This window comes from Paramisgurnus dabryanus, chromosome 14, assembly GCF_030506205.2.
Source record: "Paramisgurnus dabryanus chromosome 14, PD_genome_1.1, whole genome shotgun sequence".
NCBI classification, from domain to species: Eukaryota; Metazoa; Chordata; class Actinopteri; order Cypriniformes; family Cobitidae; genus Paramisgurnus; species Paramisgurnus dabryanus.
Window position 1 is genome coordinate 28,113,850 of NC_133350.1, and position 17,818 is coordinate 28,131,667.

General features: G+C 37.3%; 2 protein-coding genes and 1 long non-coding RNA gene across 3 annotated transcripts in view; 2 read left to right on the forward strand and 1 right to left on the reverse strand.

Annotated features, from left to right (window-relative positions):
- Positions 1-4,690: 4,690 nt before the first annotated feature.
- On the forward strand, positions 4,691-10,024 carry LOC141280708 (uncharacterized). The gene is given in 3 exon segments (XM_073811774.1): positions 4,691-5,340; positions 9,384-9,665; positions 9,667-10,024. Coding segments are annotated over 3 exon segments (1,290 nt in total).
- LOC135719266 (uncharacterized) lies at positions 6,389-7,981 on the reverse strand. Its single transcript, XR_010521049.1, has 4 exons — positions 7,862-7,981; positions 7,416-7,464; positions 6,984-7,027; positions 6,389-6,561 (listed from the first exon to the last, which is right to left on the reverse strand). It is a non-coding gene; the product is annotated as an uncharacterized lncRNA (long non-coding RNA).
- A 5,539-nt stretch (positions 10,025-15,563) lies between the features above and the next one.
- LOC135719235 (tripartite motif-containing protein 16-like) overlaps positions 15,564-17,818 on the forward strand; it is a 23,205-nt gene continuing 20,950 nt past the window's right edge. Inside the window, exon 1 of the mRNA XM_065241860.2 lies at positions 15,564-16,685. Coding sequence (XP_065097932.1) covers positions 16,101-16,685 — 585 coding nt within the window. The 5' untranslated portion in view covers positions 15,564-16,100. The remainder of the gene's footprint in view (positions 16,686-17,818) is intronic.

Consider the following 17,818-nt stretch of genomic DNA (forward strand, 5'->3'; position numbering starts at 1 on the left):
TCTGAGGTCAAATATATGATACAAAAATGCGTTCCTCTTGTAGCTATATAAATGTTTTTAAAAGCTATTTTTTTAAGTTGCATGCTTTCAATGCAATTAAATTGAAATTTGAAAATAAACGAGAAATTACAGCATTGCATTAAGACCTACTTACGTTGCATAAAACGTTTATTTTATTCCTTGTTTTTGCAGTGTTGATCATTACAGCCAAATACAGACATGACGGATGAGTGCATCAATGTAACGTTTTAAAGGTGGTGTGTGTAAATTTTAGCGACATCTAGTGGTGAGATTGTGAATAGAAACCAACAGTTCACCCCTCAATTTCAAGAGGCATATTGTAGGACAAACATGTCATCGTCTGAGACAACACAGGGATAAAAAGCACTCTTTAGAACAGTTTGTTCATAGGGCTACTGTAGAAACATGACAGTGACTTCCATGTAAGAGGACCCTCAGTGTATGTAGATAAAAAGGCTTATTATAAGGTAATAAAAACAATACAGTTCATTATTTAAGGTCTTTATACACCACTGATAATATAGTTATATATGTATTATATTGCATTTCTGTCAAGAGATCCTATTAATGAGTTGTTGGTGTAAAGTGTATTTCATTAATGTGTAAAATAGCAATTCATTTATCTCCTACAAGCTTCTTACCTTATTTGTGTAGTCCATGAGAATATGGCCTATAAAAGGTTTTAATGTATTCTATTAATGGACGTAAATATTATGATTACAGTATGCAGTGCCGGCCCGAGCCTCTTGGGGGCCCTAAGCAGAATTTGATTTGGGGCTCCCCTCCTATCACGTGGAGTCACCTGTGCTTGAAGATTTTTAAAAAAAATGTCACGCTATAATGTTACATTATAAATGAATACAGTGAAATTATGTATTAATACAATATAAATAATAAAAAAATCGATAAAAAAATACTTTACTCTTAAACGTCTGAATACAAACTGTCACAAAACATTCGGCTGTTTTGTAACGGATCAAAAAATTTGATAGGAGTGTGATGGATCATAAAACTGACGGTTCGGATCACATTATGGTTTTTGAGCCACGATCGGATCATTTTTCGTATTAGCAAAAAAAGGGGTGGGGAAAAATCTAATAACAAATTTATAAAAAAAATAACAAAGTTGCACATTAAGTAAGATTTAAAATAAGCATTAGGTACAGAAATCGAATCAAATGAATCATAACACTTTATGTATAAATTAAATATAATTCTTATTTTTTAGAGCTACAGAAGTGATTTTCTCTTTGTCTTATTTGATTAACATTAATGACACAGACTTAAGTAGGTTTATTGATGTTACTGTCTCTTTAAGACCAAATAAGCAAAGACTGGTTTCTGACTGTAATCTATAGGGCGTGCAGACGTGACGTCAGTCACAGAGCGCCGCAGTGGCTGATGGGTACTGCCGCCACATTGTGAGGCCATCGACGTTACGCTGGCAGACACGAATACGGACCGCTAAAATATAAAGTGTACAGTGTCATTTCGATTAATTTTTGAAGTTATGGGAAGAACTTGTTGTGTTGTCGGTTGTAATGTCCGTTCACACGACCGACAGGGTAAGAAATTAGACAACGCATTGTCTTTCTTTAGCTTTCCCGTCTGGAGGCAGAATCAAGGAAGCTATGTGTCTGATGTGACGAAGAGACGCCGGCCGTCTTGGATATCAGCCGTAAGACGAACAGACATCAAGTTTTCCAGCATCCCACGACAGAGATGTTCACAAGTCTCTGAGCTCGAGTCCGAGTCAAGTCTGAAGTCTTTGACCTCGAGTCCAAGTCAAGTCTGAAGTCTTTGAGCTTGAGTCCAAGTCAAGTCTGAAGTCTCTGGGCTCGAGTCCAAGTCAAGTCTCAAGTCTCGTTGTAACAAATAAAACTCTAATAACAAAAAGAAATTATAAACATTTATAAAAAAAACAAAGTTGCACATTAAGTAAGGTCAGTGGTGTAGTCTAGATTTTTGTAGTGAGTATACTGTGATTTTTCCCTCTCACCCTTATGACACTCGTCCCAGCGCAACGCACCACTCACACTCACAGATGCATACAGTATGGATCTTCACGTAATCGAGAGCATTCTGAAAGTGTACTCATAAACACATAAACTGAATGTGTTATCAACATGTCAATTTATTATAAGAAAAAAAAAGAGTTTAACAGCCAATGGGTTTACAGCTGGGGAAACTGGACTGATTTTTAGACTGGTTTAGTGTTAATTAACATCTAACTTGGGGCCAAAACTTACTCAACTGTTAATAAAAATTAAATAAACTGTTTACAATCTTCAATCCGTGGCTAACACACGCATTGAAGAAGAAAAATATCCACTCTTTCAATAGCTATTATCTGACAACTATTGATAACATTACCATGTGTAATTTAATGGTGTAAATGTTTTTAATTAATACACATTTAAGATGACCATGAATTAACTCTTAATTTGCATAGTCATTGATATAAAAACCTTATTTTTTGCATATAAAACAAGCATTGTCTAAAAATGAAAATAGGCTTTTACTTTTATTATTACAAGACCATCATGTAGCCTAATATTAGACACCAAAACCAAAGTGAAGAAAATTATCTTCAATTTGCAAGTCTGAACTGAACATCAACGCAGACATGAATTTCCTCACAGAAGTTTAAGATCATATACATCTTGAACGTAGATATATAAATGAACACAGAGAAGGGAAGTTTAACACTGTGAAGCACAAGCAAACATGCTGAAGGCAGCTAAAAACCATCAGGATATAATCACGGGCTTATTTTATTGCACTTGAAACCTTATCTATTAAACTGGACTGATGATTTAAATGTTGTTTACTCACATGTGCGTTGTTAACTCTCGGATTTCATGTTGAAGTACTGCTCCACTCGTTCACTGCTCCATATGGACAATTCCTGTTTGTTTACAGTGTCGCGTGAGCAGCTACACTGCAGGTTCGAGTTCATTTGGCGCTAAGCAGACCTCTTGGTGATGTCAAAGTACCGCGAGAGCGATTCAAAGCAGATTTCTCCATGTGATAACTGAAATCGCTCTTGCGGTACTTTGTTGTCACTCGCCTGTGGGTTCTTGTGGCGCCACAGCAGTCTGCTCCCCAGTCACTCTAGATCCACTATAGTATTAATTTGATTTCATACGCCGATCGGATCGCGCAGTTCGGCAGGTACAGTATGACACAAAGTAGCGCAACTCTGGACCTGACTGGAGCCGGACCGGATACACTGAACCGCATGTGCGTACAGAAATCTGCTCACTTGAGCCCCTTTTTGCGGTTAAATTGTTTAACCATTTAAACAATTGCAAGCCTTAGAAACACGTTAATGATTAACTTACCCTATTTAAATTGCATATTAATCCGCAAATCGCATTCGAGCTGAACCGCGGATCCGTCACAGCACTACCCATAGCTTCAGATGAATGCCACAGCAGCAGCTGCCTGCAGGTACAGTCGACATGTATGTTCGCGGCCGCGCGCGCGGAGCAAATACGTCACGTGTTACGTCGTGGGCAGGTTGTAGGTAACGGAGGGAGCTATGACAGCGAGCTCATCAGACGTTTCCTAAAAATAAACATTGTTCACGAGTCGCGCAGCTCGAGTCCGAGTCGAGTCTGAAGTCTTTGAGGGTCGAGTCTCAAGTCGAGTCTGAAGTCACTGTGTGTGCGACTTAAGTCGCACTCGAGTCCGAGTCTCAAACTCGAGTCCCCATCTCTGTCCCACGATCGTTAAAAGTGTGTTCCAGACATTTTTATTCAGGTGAGTGTCAAAGTATTAGGGACATTCTACCAGCAAGATGTTAACAACACTCGTCCAGAATCACTTCAGTTTCAGTTTTTTAAAACTGCATAAACGTTGGGATAAAATAAAACCAACAAAACATATAGAACTGAATCAAAAAGTTAAACAAACATCTTTAAGATGTTTTCTTTATGTATGAAATAAAGAAAACAGTTACAAACTGAAACAGGAAGTGTTTCTGGACTAGTGTTGTTTACACTTGCAAAATGGTCTACATAGTTGTAAACAAAATTACTGTAACACAGGAGATTTTACAAACACATAATGATGGATATATTACCACCACTTTTATCTACACAGTTAAAAAATAATAATAAATTAATCAATATTATCTCAAATATGAGATATATAAAAATATGTTTTGTTTATATCATAATATTTAATGTGTTAGGACTGACATTTAGGACAAGATTTGTTTGTGTTCTTTATGTATTGGTAAACATTCCTATTTTAATTTCTTATTATGATTGTAATGTTAAAGGAACACGCCCAGATTTTGGGAATTTAGCGTATTCAACGTATCCCCCAGAGTTAGATAAGTCCATACATTCCTTTCTCATCTCCGTGTGTGCTGTAACTCTGTCTGACGCAGCCCCCGCTAGCTTAGCTTAGCACAAAGACTGGAAGTGAATGGCTCCAGCTAGCAGAACTGCTCCCAATAAGTGACAAAATAATGCGAAAATTTTCCTGTTTATGTGTTGTGATTTGTATAGTCACACCGTGTACAAATAACAAGGTCATATGAGACACATCCATCTTTTAACAGTATACTTACTGGGAACTATATTCTTAGAAGACGAAGCACTGCTACTTGGACGGAGTCAAATCAGACCGGTATTCTCGCCAATTTCAAAGACAACAAATGACCGTGCCAGTAGCAGTAGACGACCGCAACTCTCAAATGCAGGGAGACACCACTGCAGAAGATGAAGAAAAAAGAAAACAGGCTGAAGCAGCACAAGAAAAGGAAGGTGATGACCAGGCAGAGGCAGAAGTGGCAGCAGATGCGGGAGGTGGTGACCATGCAGAGGTGGGAGCTGTAGAAGATGAATGTGGAGAATGGGCGGATGTGGAAGACGCAGAGGATGAGGAATGTGAAAACCAGGCAGAAGATGAAACAACAGTTAAGAGACCAAGAACAGCGTGTCAGTTTTGTGAGCCCAACAGTGCAGAGATCAACCGTCTGTTGCAGGAGAACAGGGAGCTTAGGAGTGAGCTGAACAAGAGAAAGATGGATGAGGAATTATTTAAGGGTAACACAAATAAGGTCAGGTACTACACAGGAATTTCATACTTTGCCATTTTATTGTCAGTGTTCACCAATGTTAAGCCTTTCCTGCCAGTTAACAAAAAGTTGTCATCCTTTCAAATGCTTTTGTTGACACTCATACGTCTGAGGCTTGATCTTCCTGTACAGCACCTTGCCCGTCTCTTTAATGTTTCGCGTACAACTCTTTCCACTGCTTTTACTGACACCTTAGATGTTTTGAATGCACGGCTTAATCCACCCTGGTGAAAAAATAGTATGCTAAATATATTTAATACACTTTTGGGAGTACTTCGACTCTGCGCAGTAACACCCTCCCTCTCCCATTATGAGAGTGAGAAGGGGAGCGGACTTTTCAGGCGAGTCGAAGTACTCCCAAAAGTGCTATTACGCCATACAATATAGTTCCTCTTTTAAATCCGCTTAGAAAAGCGCTATGTTTTATTTTGTACCACCAAACTTGCTCGTATAACTACTCGTCTTAAATAGGAAAAACGTTGATGTGTTTGGTCACTTCTAACTTTATCTCTAAATGGTACCATTGAATGAATGGGGCTAAGCTAAATGCTACCGTAGCGTCGCAGCGCGCTCCAGCGCTTACGTGCACACACACAGATGACAGAGGGATGATTCAACAGTTCTTAGTTAAGGTAATAACATATTTTAATATTGAAAATGAGTAGACTATTCCTTTAAGTATACTTGCAGTCACACTAATGACCAGTATACTTAAAGTGTGCTATTGATTAGTTTATTTAAAGAGTGCTATTTTGGAACAACTAATTTTGTACTTAATATATTTTAGTTGTATATTAATTGTAACAAAGTACAACTTTAAGTGTATTTAGTGTACTTTTGTGTGCTAAAGTGGAACAACTTTAAGTGTATTTAGTACAATTTAAGTACATGACTGTTTTTGTGCTAAATTCATGCTTGATAAGTGGATTTAGAGTGTGTTTTATTTATGTTAGGAGTACATTACAAATGTATTATGAGTGTCTTGCAAACATACAATCAGTATATCTTAAATAGACTGTTTGCGTACATTCTATATATTTTTGGCCAATCCAAAATTCTAAAAACTGCCCTGGTGAAAAATGAATATGCCAAGTACATTACATTTTGTATACTTTTACATACCTGCAGCTAGATTAGTAATGAGTATACTTCAAGTGCGTTAATAATTAGTTAACTTAAAGAGTGCTATTTTGGGAATAGATTACTTTAGCTGGTAACATAACCAAAATAATTTTTTCCAAATAAATAAAAGCTGATTAAAACAGTCAAAAACAATTCATTTTAAATATATTTAAAATATAGTTTTATTCACAGCATTCAAAGTGTACAGTATTTGCCTAAAAATTGAACAATTACTCATTGAAGAATGTCAAGATGATTGAGTTTACAACGTCTTTCTCTCCCAAATCAACTTTAGTCTGGCAGGTTTTGGTTCAGCCTAAGGAAATCTGAAAAAGAGAGACAATAAGCTCAATTAAAAAGTGTTTAATATTAAAACATTACATTTATTTAAGACTTACTGTATTAAATCTATAGTTTACTGGCAGAGATTGTATAGCAGATATATTTTTACCTAAACTAGAGCTTGACTTAAATGTCATCATATATATTAAGGGGCGGTTTCCCAGACAGGAATTAGACTAGTCCTAGACTAAAATAAATGTAAGAGCTGTCCAAACTGAAAACAACTTGCTCTGACATATCTTAAAATACATCAGTGCCCATTGTTTTACATCGTTATGCACATAAGTAATGTTTTTAGTAAGGCATGTTTGTTAAAACTATCCTAATTAAACTAAGGTCTAGTCCTGGATAAAGCTAATCCCTGTCCGGGAAACCACCCCTAAGAGTTTTCATTATAATGACTTGCCTATATGGGCTGCAAAATCCTCCTTACATAAAATACTTCAGCTCCTAAAGAAAGATTATATTGTATTAAATTTAAATGTAAAAATTGTCAGAAAGAAAATGCAACAAGCAGACAATTGGGTGTTTCCTGGAAAGGGATTATCTTAAAACAGGACTAAGCCTTAGTTTAATTAAGAAATATAACCAGTTTCAAAAAACATGCCTTAATAAAAACATTACCTGTGTGCATTTTGAGGCAAAACAAAGGACACTGGTGTATTTTAAGATATGTCAGTGCAAGTTGTTTTCAGTTTGGACAGCTCTTACATTTATTTTAGTCTAGGACTAATCCCTGTCCGGGAAACCGCCTCAATATGTATAACGTTATCTAAACTGAAGCTTGATTTACTACTACGAATGAATTATTATATCTTAAGAGTTTAAAATGACTTACCATTAGCTGCAAAGTCCTCCCTACAAATGTCTTTGAAAAACTTTAGCTTCTGAGGAAAGAATGCAGCATCATTAATACTAAATACAGTTAGGTAAAAGCCTTACAACCTCTAAACAGTCAATAAATGGTTAACTTTCACGCTACATTTAAAAAACAGATTTTCTGACGCTACCTTTTTTCATTAACATATACATACACACCAAAACATATATTTAACAAAACAATCGGGTGTACTAATTCGATATAACAGGCTGACAGTGCTATCTTTCAAACCTTTAACATTAGCTATAAGCTAAGCTAAGCTACACAGCAGCTTATCACTAATAGCGAGTTAGACACCGCTTTATTGACAACATTTCGCATTCGAAATATGATAGTCTACTGATAAACTTCAGAATGGTCAAACGATAATCAAATATAATTAATTTTAAGATATTTTAACGTACCTTGGGACTGAATCCGTCCGCCTTGAACGACTGGTAAAAATCAAAATACGTGCGTCGTGACGTCATCACACACACGTCAGATGCATTATTCAAATCTCAGAATTCACTTTTCTCTGAAATGCATTAACGAAAACTGTTTAAGTTTTGTACAGCTAAAAGCGGTATGCAATTGACTGAAAAACTACAAAAAAAAAAAACACTCATATTCCCCTTACGAAAATGAATGTTTTTTTTTGTGGTAAAAGTTTAGTAACCATGTTTTTTTGGTGTATTGATTATTATTAGCAAAACCACGGTTATTTTGTGGTAAAACACAGTTAATTGGTTTATCCAATGCTTGACTATAGTGAAGTTAAAGTGTACCTTATGTTAATAGTATATTACAAATGTATACATCTACAATATAAAATGTAACTGAACATACTGCTCTCTCGTAATTTTAAGCCCACGTTATTTCTCCTTATTACACGGCTCTCTGGAATGCTTGATTCTGATTGGTCAGTTGAGACATTTGCAGGTTCGTTCTTTTCGAATAATAACCGCTCCAAAATAATAACGCATAGCCGGTACTACTTTTACGAGTAGATCGCTCCGCGCCAATAAAGATTACTGTTTGTTTGGCGCCATCTTGTGACAAACACTGGACAACCACGACAAGACACAGACAGCTTACTGAGACTGAACTTGACAGCTACGAAGCCAACACACAAAAAAATACAGAATGGGGATTGAAACTTCTCAAAGACAGGCTAAAAGAGAAAAAAATGGAGACAGACAAGTATGAAGCAGAGGATCTTAATAAGGTATTACGATCATTTTATGCATCTGTGCAAAGTTTCGCGGAAGGATAAAAATGTTAATTTAAAACAAATATGCCAATAAAATGTTTCAAATTCATATTCATGTCCAGTTTTTTTCTTATGTGACAAGTAGCCGTGTAATAAGCGGGATAATGTAGAGTCAGCCGGTAGTTATCGGGAAATAAGCCCCTTCAGTGTGATACAAGACCCTCCGCTTCGCGTCGGGTCCTGATCACACTGTCGGGGCTTATTTCCCGATAACTACCGGCTGCCTCTACATTATCCCTTACATAAAATAATATACATTTGTACACCCCATATACTTTCAAAATGTACTTAAAATATACTGTTTCTAAAGAATACTAAATAATGTATTTTAGAAATATACTGTCAGTGCATTATTATAATGATAACTTTAAGCATACCGATAAAGTATACCTAAAATACATTTTAAAATAGGTTTAAATTTAGTATACTTTAAAAATTGCACAAAACGTTAACTTTAAGTATATTTTTCTAAATATACTTTTAGAAAATATACTAAAGTATAATTATTTTGAAGTATGTTAAAAGTTTAATTGTAAAAAATACGCGCAAATATGTTGTAAGCATACTTTAAATATGTTTAAAGAAAGTACATTCCTTTGTAAGTATATTTGTAATGTACTATTGCAAAGTTAAATATACTTGAAATACAATAAAGTATATTTGTTTTTCACCAGGGCATTGGTGTGCTGGCCAGAGAGGCATTACTTACAGGACACAATGCCACATCAATTTTTGGAAGCTTTTGGGAAACGTGTTGCTATTATAGTCGACTGCTTTGAAATACGCACAGAAAGGCCATCAAATCTAAAGGCACGTGCACAGGCCTTTTCTCATTACAAGGGTACACACACCATCAAATACCTCATTGGTATTACACCACAAGGTGCTGTATCATTTATTTCCAAGGGATGGGGTGGGCGTGCCTCTGACAAGCACATAACTGAGAACTGTGGCCTTCTTACCTGGTGACTTGGTACTAGCTGATTGAGGCTTCGATATCAAGGATAGTGTGGGGATGATGTGTGCAGAGGTCAAAGTTCCTGTGTTCACTAAAGGAAGATGTCAACTCGATGCTAAGGCTGTGGAAAACACACGAGCGATAGCACACCTGAGGATTCATGTTGAAAGGGTGATTGGCAATATGCGCAACAAGTACACAATGTTACATAAGAGAATACCAATTAGTATGTTACTGCCATGTGAGGGGGAGGATATGACACTTCTTGACAAGATAGTGAATGTTTGCTGTATACTTCTTAACATGTGTCCCAGTGTGGTTGTAAAACCAGATGAAAATGAAAAATGTGCATGTTAAAACTGTTTAATTTTAAAGGCTCTCTAAGCGAATCTGCGAGACGTGACGGAGCGTAGCTAACTCCTCCCCCTCCCTTCCGTGCTTTCATGAACGCGCCCAACCCCCACCCCCAAATCCTTCTTGTCGTTTATTGGCTGGAATACTTTGTTTTGTTTTGTGAGCTAGGTTTGGCCATTTGTTGATATTGCCGTTTGTGAAGCCTGGGCTGTCTACAGAGATCGCGTTTTTTTACAGTTTGATCAGCGGACAGGCAGAAAGCAGATAGTGAGGAGATGTTTCCGGTATGTAACAAAAAATGTTTTATGGTCTAAAACGCTTCAATTCGCTTAGAGCACCTTTAATGTTGTAAATATGTACAGTATTGTTCAAAATAATAGCAGTACAATGTGACTAACCAGAATAATCAAGGTTTTTAGTATATTTTTTTATTGCTACGTGGCAAACAAGTTACCAGTAGGTTCAGTAGATTCTCAGAAAACAAATGAGACCCAGCATTCATGATATGCATGCTCTTAAGGCTGTGCAATTGGGCAATTAGTTGAATTAGTTGAAAGGGGTGTGTTCAAAAAAATAGCAGTGTGGCATTCAATCACTGAGGTCATCAATTTTGTGAAGAAACAGGTGTGAATCAGGTGGCCCCTATTTAAGGATGAAGCCAACACTTGTTGAACATGCATTTGAAAGCTGAGGAAAATGGTTCGTTCAAGACATTGTTCAGAAGAACAGCGTACTTTGATTAAAAAGTTGATTGGAGAGGGGAAAACCTATAAAGAGGTGCAAAAAATGATAGGCTGTTCAACTAAAATGATCTCCAATGCCTTAAAATGGAGAGCAAAACCAGAGAGACGTGGAAGAAAACGGAAGACAACCATCAAAATGGATAGAAGAATAAGCAGAATGGCAAAGGCTCAGCCAATGATCACCTCCAGGATGATCAAAGACAGTCTGGAGTTACCTGTAAGTACTGTGACAGTTAGAAGACGTCTGTGTGAAGCTAATCTATTTCCCCCGCAAAGTCCCTCTGTTAAAAAAAAGGCATGTGCAGAAGAGGTTACAATTTGCCAAAGAACACATCAACTGGCCTAAAGAGAAATGGAGGAACATTTTGTGGACTGATGAGAGTAAAATTGTTCTTTTTGGGTCCAAGGGCCACAGGCAGTTTGTGAGACGACCCCAAACTCTCAATTCAAGCCACAATACACAGTGAAGCATGGAGGTGCACGCATCATGATATGGGCATGTTTCTCCTACTATGGTGTTGGGCCTATTTATCGCATACCAGGGATCATGGATCAGTTTGCATATGTTAAAATACTTGAAGAGGTCATGTTGCCCTATGCTGAAGAGGACATGCCCTTGAAATGGTTGTTTCAACAAGACAATGACCCAAAACACACTAGTAAACGGGCAAAGTCTTGGTTCCAAACCAACAAAATTAATGTTATGGAGTGGCCAGCCCAATCTCCAGACCTTAATCCAATTGAGAACTTGTGGGGTGATATCAAAATGCTGTTTCTGAAGCAAAACCAAGAAATGTGAATGAATTGTGGAATGTTGTTAAAGAATCATGGAGTGGAATAACAGCTGAGAGGTGCCACAAGTTGGTTGACTCCATGCCACACAGATGTCAAGCAGTTTTAAAAAACTGTGGTCATACAACTAAATATTAGTTTAGTGATTCACAGGATTGCTAAATCCCAGAAAAAAAATGTTTGTACAAAATAGTTTTGAGTTTGTACAGTCAAAGGTAGACACTGCTATTTTTTTGAACACACCCCTTTCAACTAATTGCCCAATTGCACAGCCTTAAGAGCGTGCATATCATGAATGCTGGGTCTTGTTTGTTTTCTGAGAATCTACTGAACCTACTGGTAACTTGTTTGCCACGTAGCAATAAAAAATATACTAAAAACCTTGATTATTCTGGTTAGTCACATTGTACTGCTATTATTTTGAACAATACTGTATATTACAGTTGTTGACATATTAGTTTTGATGACATGTTTGTATGTTTAAATACTTCTTTTGATGACTAATGACACAATATGAATTTGTAGAAACTTTTTAATAAAAATGAAATTTGCCAGTACAAAATCAACAGCAAAAATTTTTTTTGGGGGGGGGTAGTTGAATCCAGTCACAAATGTAAACATGCCTGTGCAAACATCTTCAGAAACTGCATGCATATATATATATATATATATATATATATATATATATATATATATATATATATATATATAGTATACAGTTCAATCATGTTGAGAACAAACTTAATCCTGTTGAGAACAAACTTAAAGGAACAGTATGTAAGAAATGTATTTCAATTAATCATAAAATTGCCCTGATATGTCACTAGACATTAAGAAATCATTTTCATTTCAAATACTTTTATCACTTAAAACAGTTTTCTGGCCAGGATATTGTCATTTAAAAAGTGGAGTTGCAGCCCTCAACTGATGTTTATGTTGTCATTTTGTGTATTGGCCACAAGTTTTGTGATTGCAATACCAGTTTTGGCCACAATCCTACATTCTGTTCCTTTAATATATAAATATTACATAGTTCAATCATGTTGAGAACAAACTTCATACGTAAATATTGTATACAGTGCAATCATGTTGAGAACAAACTTAATATCGTCGCTGCCCGATGAAACTCACGTATGTCCAAAACGGTTACTTTTCAGAAAGTGAAAAAAACACCGTATATCAAAAGCAGTTGAATGAAGCGTTGTCATACTTGGTACGGCATATTTACATGTAACCATATTCTTGCCAGTGTAATGACATAATCCACATTTGACCAAAATTGAGTTTAAATGGACATGCGTGCATATTTTACAGTAACTGTGATCGATACGCGTTCTTCCGATCATTAATTAGAATGGCCAAGTCGCGTTTCATATTGACAGATGAATACGCTCAGTTCATTAAATAGCCTACGTCTTAGTTAAATACGCTTACTTTATTTAATATTAATTATACATTTATTAAATGTCTCTTGCAAACTATGAAGGGACAATGAATCAATACACTGACATGGTAATGCTACACAGCAGGGGCGTCAGTTTGTGTTGAAAAGTGGTGGGGACAAAAGATCAGATAAAAACATTACTGCAGGACAGGAAAAATATTGAATAACGGCGCATCAAAAATGGGCATAGCGTAGGCTAGTCAACAACAAGAAAATACTCAGCATAAAACCCTGAACAATGTCGACTGCACACATGTAACAGTCCCTGCAACACCAGCTCAACCGAACAGTGCCAAAGCACCATACCGTAGAAAACAGCAGTGCTTTTAGTCAATGATTACAATGAATTTCATTACATATGTACAAGAAAACACACCATAAGCATACAACGCAACATATGTGACACTAGACCACAAAACCAGTCTTAAGCATCGCTTGATTTTTCAGAACATTTTAACCAAATGCTTTCAAAAAGTGGTGGGGACATCCCCAGCGTAAATAACACCAATGCTAGACAGATACTTTGTTTGCACAGTCCTACCGTAATTAAGTCACTCCTAGATGTTCGTCTGGCGTCCGGGGAAAACGTTTACCTCGATGAAGGAAAGTAATTGTCATGTTTATTCGGCTATATCCAGTGCTGAGCTTCGATGAAACTTTACGAGACCGGCGAGATGCTTCACAGGCGGAAGATATGCGGAGTGATTGACAGCTTTGACACCAAATGGGTATACATGAAATTCAGATGACATGATTTCACAAGTTTTCATTGGCCATTTAGGTATGTGACTCATACTGTATACGGAAATGAACCTGGACATTCAATCTATCGAAAAATCTCAAAATCGGCAAAATGAACATACGTGATTTTCATCGGACAGCGACGATATGTAAATATATTACATACAGTGCATTCATGTTGAGAACAAACTTCATACCTAAATATTGTATACAGTGCAATCATGTTGAGAACAAACTTAATATGTAAATATATTACATACAGTGCATTCATGTTGAGAACAAACTTCATACGTAAATATAACATACAGTGCAATCATGTTGACAACAAACTTAGCTTATAGTACCTGTGGTGTATTCTTTGGTATAATATTTGGCTACAAGCTCTCGAAGGCAAACTTTTTCAAAGAACATTTGTGCTTTCTGTAGACGTAGATCCCAGAATTCTTGGTCTGGAAAGACCCGTACTACAACAAAGTCCTCCAGAGTCCAAACAGCAAGGTCACAGTGGTTGGATCCAGTGACAAAGATTTGTGTCTGTGTGTAAGAACTGTGTGTTTTCTTAAGCTGAAGCTTTTCATCTGACAATTCGAGACAGAAGTCTTTGTCCTTTGTTTCTAAGGCCTGTTGGATGCTGTATGATCTATATTTGAAGGGACACTTAACTTCAAGGCAGCCTTTTCCACAGCAATCACACATTGTAAGTCCATCAGGAGAGGGTCCAATTTCTGGAAACCTGGGGTTAATTATAAAATCACACTCTTTGACTTTTAGGTTTGTGTGATGTGGGGCTCTGGTGTGAAGGTAGGCCCTTTGAGCATCAATCTCATGCTCTATACCCCATCTGGTTTGTACAGTGGACACCGTGTTTTGTGGGTTGTAGTGATGCAACAATACACTTATGCTGCGTTCCAGGCAGGTTTTTAAACCCTGGTGGCCAGGGGGCCCCAAGCAGCCGCTTAGTTTGCTTATGCCTCGGGACGGCCCTGGAAGCCAGTCATTTTTAAATTATGCAAGAAACACAGTCAAATAATAATAAATAATGTTAACACACGTTTTTGGAGACTGTCCTCCAAAAATAATGATATAATTTGTTTTTATGCTTATTATGATGTACAGTTTTGTGTTAGTGTTAAGTGCCCTCTAGTGGCCAGCAGCTTGTTATAACCTGGGGTTTGCCTCTTGCATCAGATTAGAAGCCAAAAGCTTTTCACATTTCAAGCTGATTTAATGATGCAATCGGTCACAATATATATGAGAGCAAAAGCTATTTCGTAATCGAAGATGATGTGTCGCTTTTTTGGGCAGCAGTTTTTGAACAAATGTACATACCGAATCTGAGATTTATAGCAGTAATCGCTTTGCATCTTTTCCTTATATAAAGCGACAGTTTGACGTCAATGCACTTGTAATATTTGTACTTTTTTGGAAATAAAACATTTTGAAAAAAATTTGAAAAGTTTTTCTATTTAATGTGTAATGTTGCTGTCAGAGCATAAATAATACCTGCAAAATGATGAAGCTTAAAGTTCACTGCCAGGCGATATATTTTCTCTAACAGAATTCCGCTTTAAGCCTACAGCTATATTCCCGGTTGAATGACATCAATATAGGAGTTTTTGACTAAACTCCGCCCACAGGAATACGTCAGTCACCAGCTTTGGCTCAAACAGCTCTGCTAAGCTAAGCTGCTATCAAATCGCAACACACCAAACAAACTACACAATCAGAACTCAATACGCATTTCTGAGGGAGGGACTTCATAGAACAAGAAAGACATCAGCTCGTTTTTAGGACAGTGAAAACAGCGCTATAGAGATAAGTCAATTGTGTTTACTTAAATACCGTGTTTTTTTACATGTGAAACGTGAAAACATGTTATATTGCACACTGTAAACACAATTAAAGCTTAAAAAAAAAACAGGAAAAACGGGACCTTTAAGTTTCACCTGCTGCAGTTAGAGACGCTAATTTAGTAAATGCATCTGTGGTTTGTATTTGGGAGAATGAACAAAAACCTATCAAAAACAATTGTATGGTTTTAGGATAGGTTATGTTTTTGACAACAGCTGTAATGATGTACAGGGTCATTCCCAGCTCCACATGACAGCTTTCACAATAGTCCTCCAGTTTTTTCATGTGATCCGTGCACGGTATCACATGATTAACTGCCAGTATGAAAACTACCCAAAAGACTGAGACCTACATATTGCACAGTATCTTTTTACAAAATTATAACAGGAAAACTGCTTCCCTTCTCGCACACAGCTTAAACGTGGAAGTCTTCAGTTTAGAGGAAACAAAACTAAGTTGTTGCTGAGCTGTTGAACTTCTCTCACTGTTTGTATCTACACGCTGTAAAATGGCAGAAAGCAGTATTTCATGGGCTCAGGATCAATTCATCTGTCCTGTGTGTCTGGATCTATTAAATTGTCCAGTGGCCATCCCCTGTGGACACAGTTACTGTATGAGCTGTATTACAAAATGCTGGAATCAGAAAGATCAGAAGAGAGACTACAGCTGTCCTCAATGCAGACAGACCTTCAAACCAAGACCGGCTCTGAGTAAAAACACCATACTGGCTGGAATGGTGGAGAAACTGAAGAAGACTGAAGTACAAGCTGATGTTTCTGCTCAGTGTTCTGCTGGAGATGTGCCGTGTGACGTCTGTACTGAAATCAAACACAAAGCTGTCAAGTCGTGTCTGATGTGTCTGAACTCTTACTGTCAACATCACCTCCAACAACATGAGATTTTCTTCAAAGGAAAGAGACACAACTTGATAGACGTCACTGGACGACTTCAGGAGATCATCTGCCCTCAACATGATAGACTAATGGAGATTTTCTGTCGTACTGATCAGCGGTATGTGTGTTATCTGTGTATGATGGATGAACACAAAAATCATGACACCGTATCAGCTGCAGCAGAGAGAACTGAGAAACAGGTATGAACTCACAGCAAACACTTACTGTATATACTAATGATAAACTGTTAAAGCTGCCGTCGGCAACTCTGGAGGATTGAGCAGTTTCCAAATGTTTACAATTTCATGTCCCTCCCCCACTACCCTCGGGCAACCTCCATTGTCGAGCTCGTCCTCGTCAGCGCGTGTGCACCAGGATTATTGTGAACGCATACTTAGCAAGAATACTTAGATTACTTACATAACTCTCCGAAATACAATCAATGGTTGATAAAGCACAATTACCTGTAGAGAAGAAATGTGGCAAGCTCTGCATCCTGCTTGAACCCCTTAAAATCTCGTAGATTCCTCCACCTTTCAAATGCTGGTCCGATATTGATCCTAGTTTTATTACAGTCACGGTCGCTTTCTATCTTTGTTTCCTTCTTTTCATTGGTTGTTTTTCATATAGCTCTGGTTGTTAACCGAGGAATCGGAAGTTTATTAGTGAAAGTTCTCTTCGCCATTACGCTGCGTTTAATCCAACACGCTTGTGAATGCACGTGATATTGTAACGCGCGTAAGGGGAGGGGTATCTGTGGCGCGTGCAGGTACTGTGATTGACAGGCAGATTTTACACAGCCCTGTGCTGATTGGACCAAATGAACCGGCCTGCGCTGATTGGACCAAATGAACCGGGAGGGGTGGATTTTTGCAAAACAAATAACAGGCTCTAGGTGGAGCTAGAAGCGCGGGTTTTTTTCTTAAACAGTCTAATTTATGTTGTTCTATCGGAGCATAGTGTTGGTTTCAGTGAATATGGTAAAAAAAAGATCAAAATAGTTGCCGGCCGCAGCTTTAATGTCAAATGATAAACATTCATTCATGATTGTTTTATACCATTAGGGGTCATAAATCAAACAACAACATCAATAGTAAATTAACAATAGTACCTCTAAGGAACTAGGTTAATTAGGTAAAAATTATTAAAAAATATGTCATTTGTAAAAAAATTATAATTTCAAGCATGAGATACAAACATCTTACAGTTCCCATTTAGTCGGTCACAACGATGTTACATCGTGACCGATGTATTGGGAATGCGCTTAGCGGGACCAATCTGCTTTGAGAAATGTACAAAACGCCAATGAACATTAGCATGCAGTATTTGCATC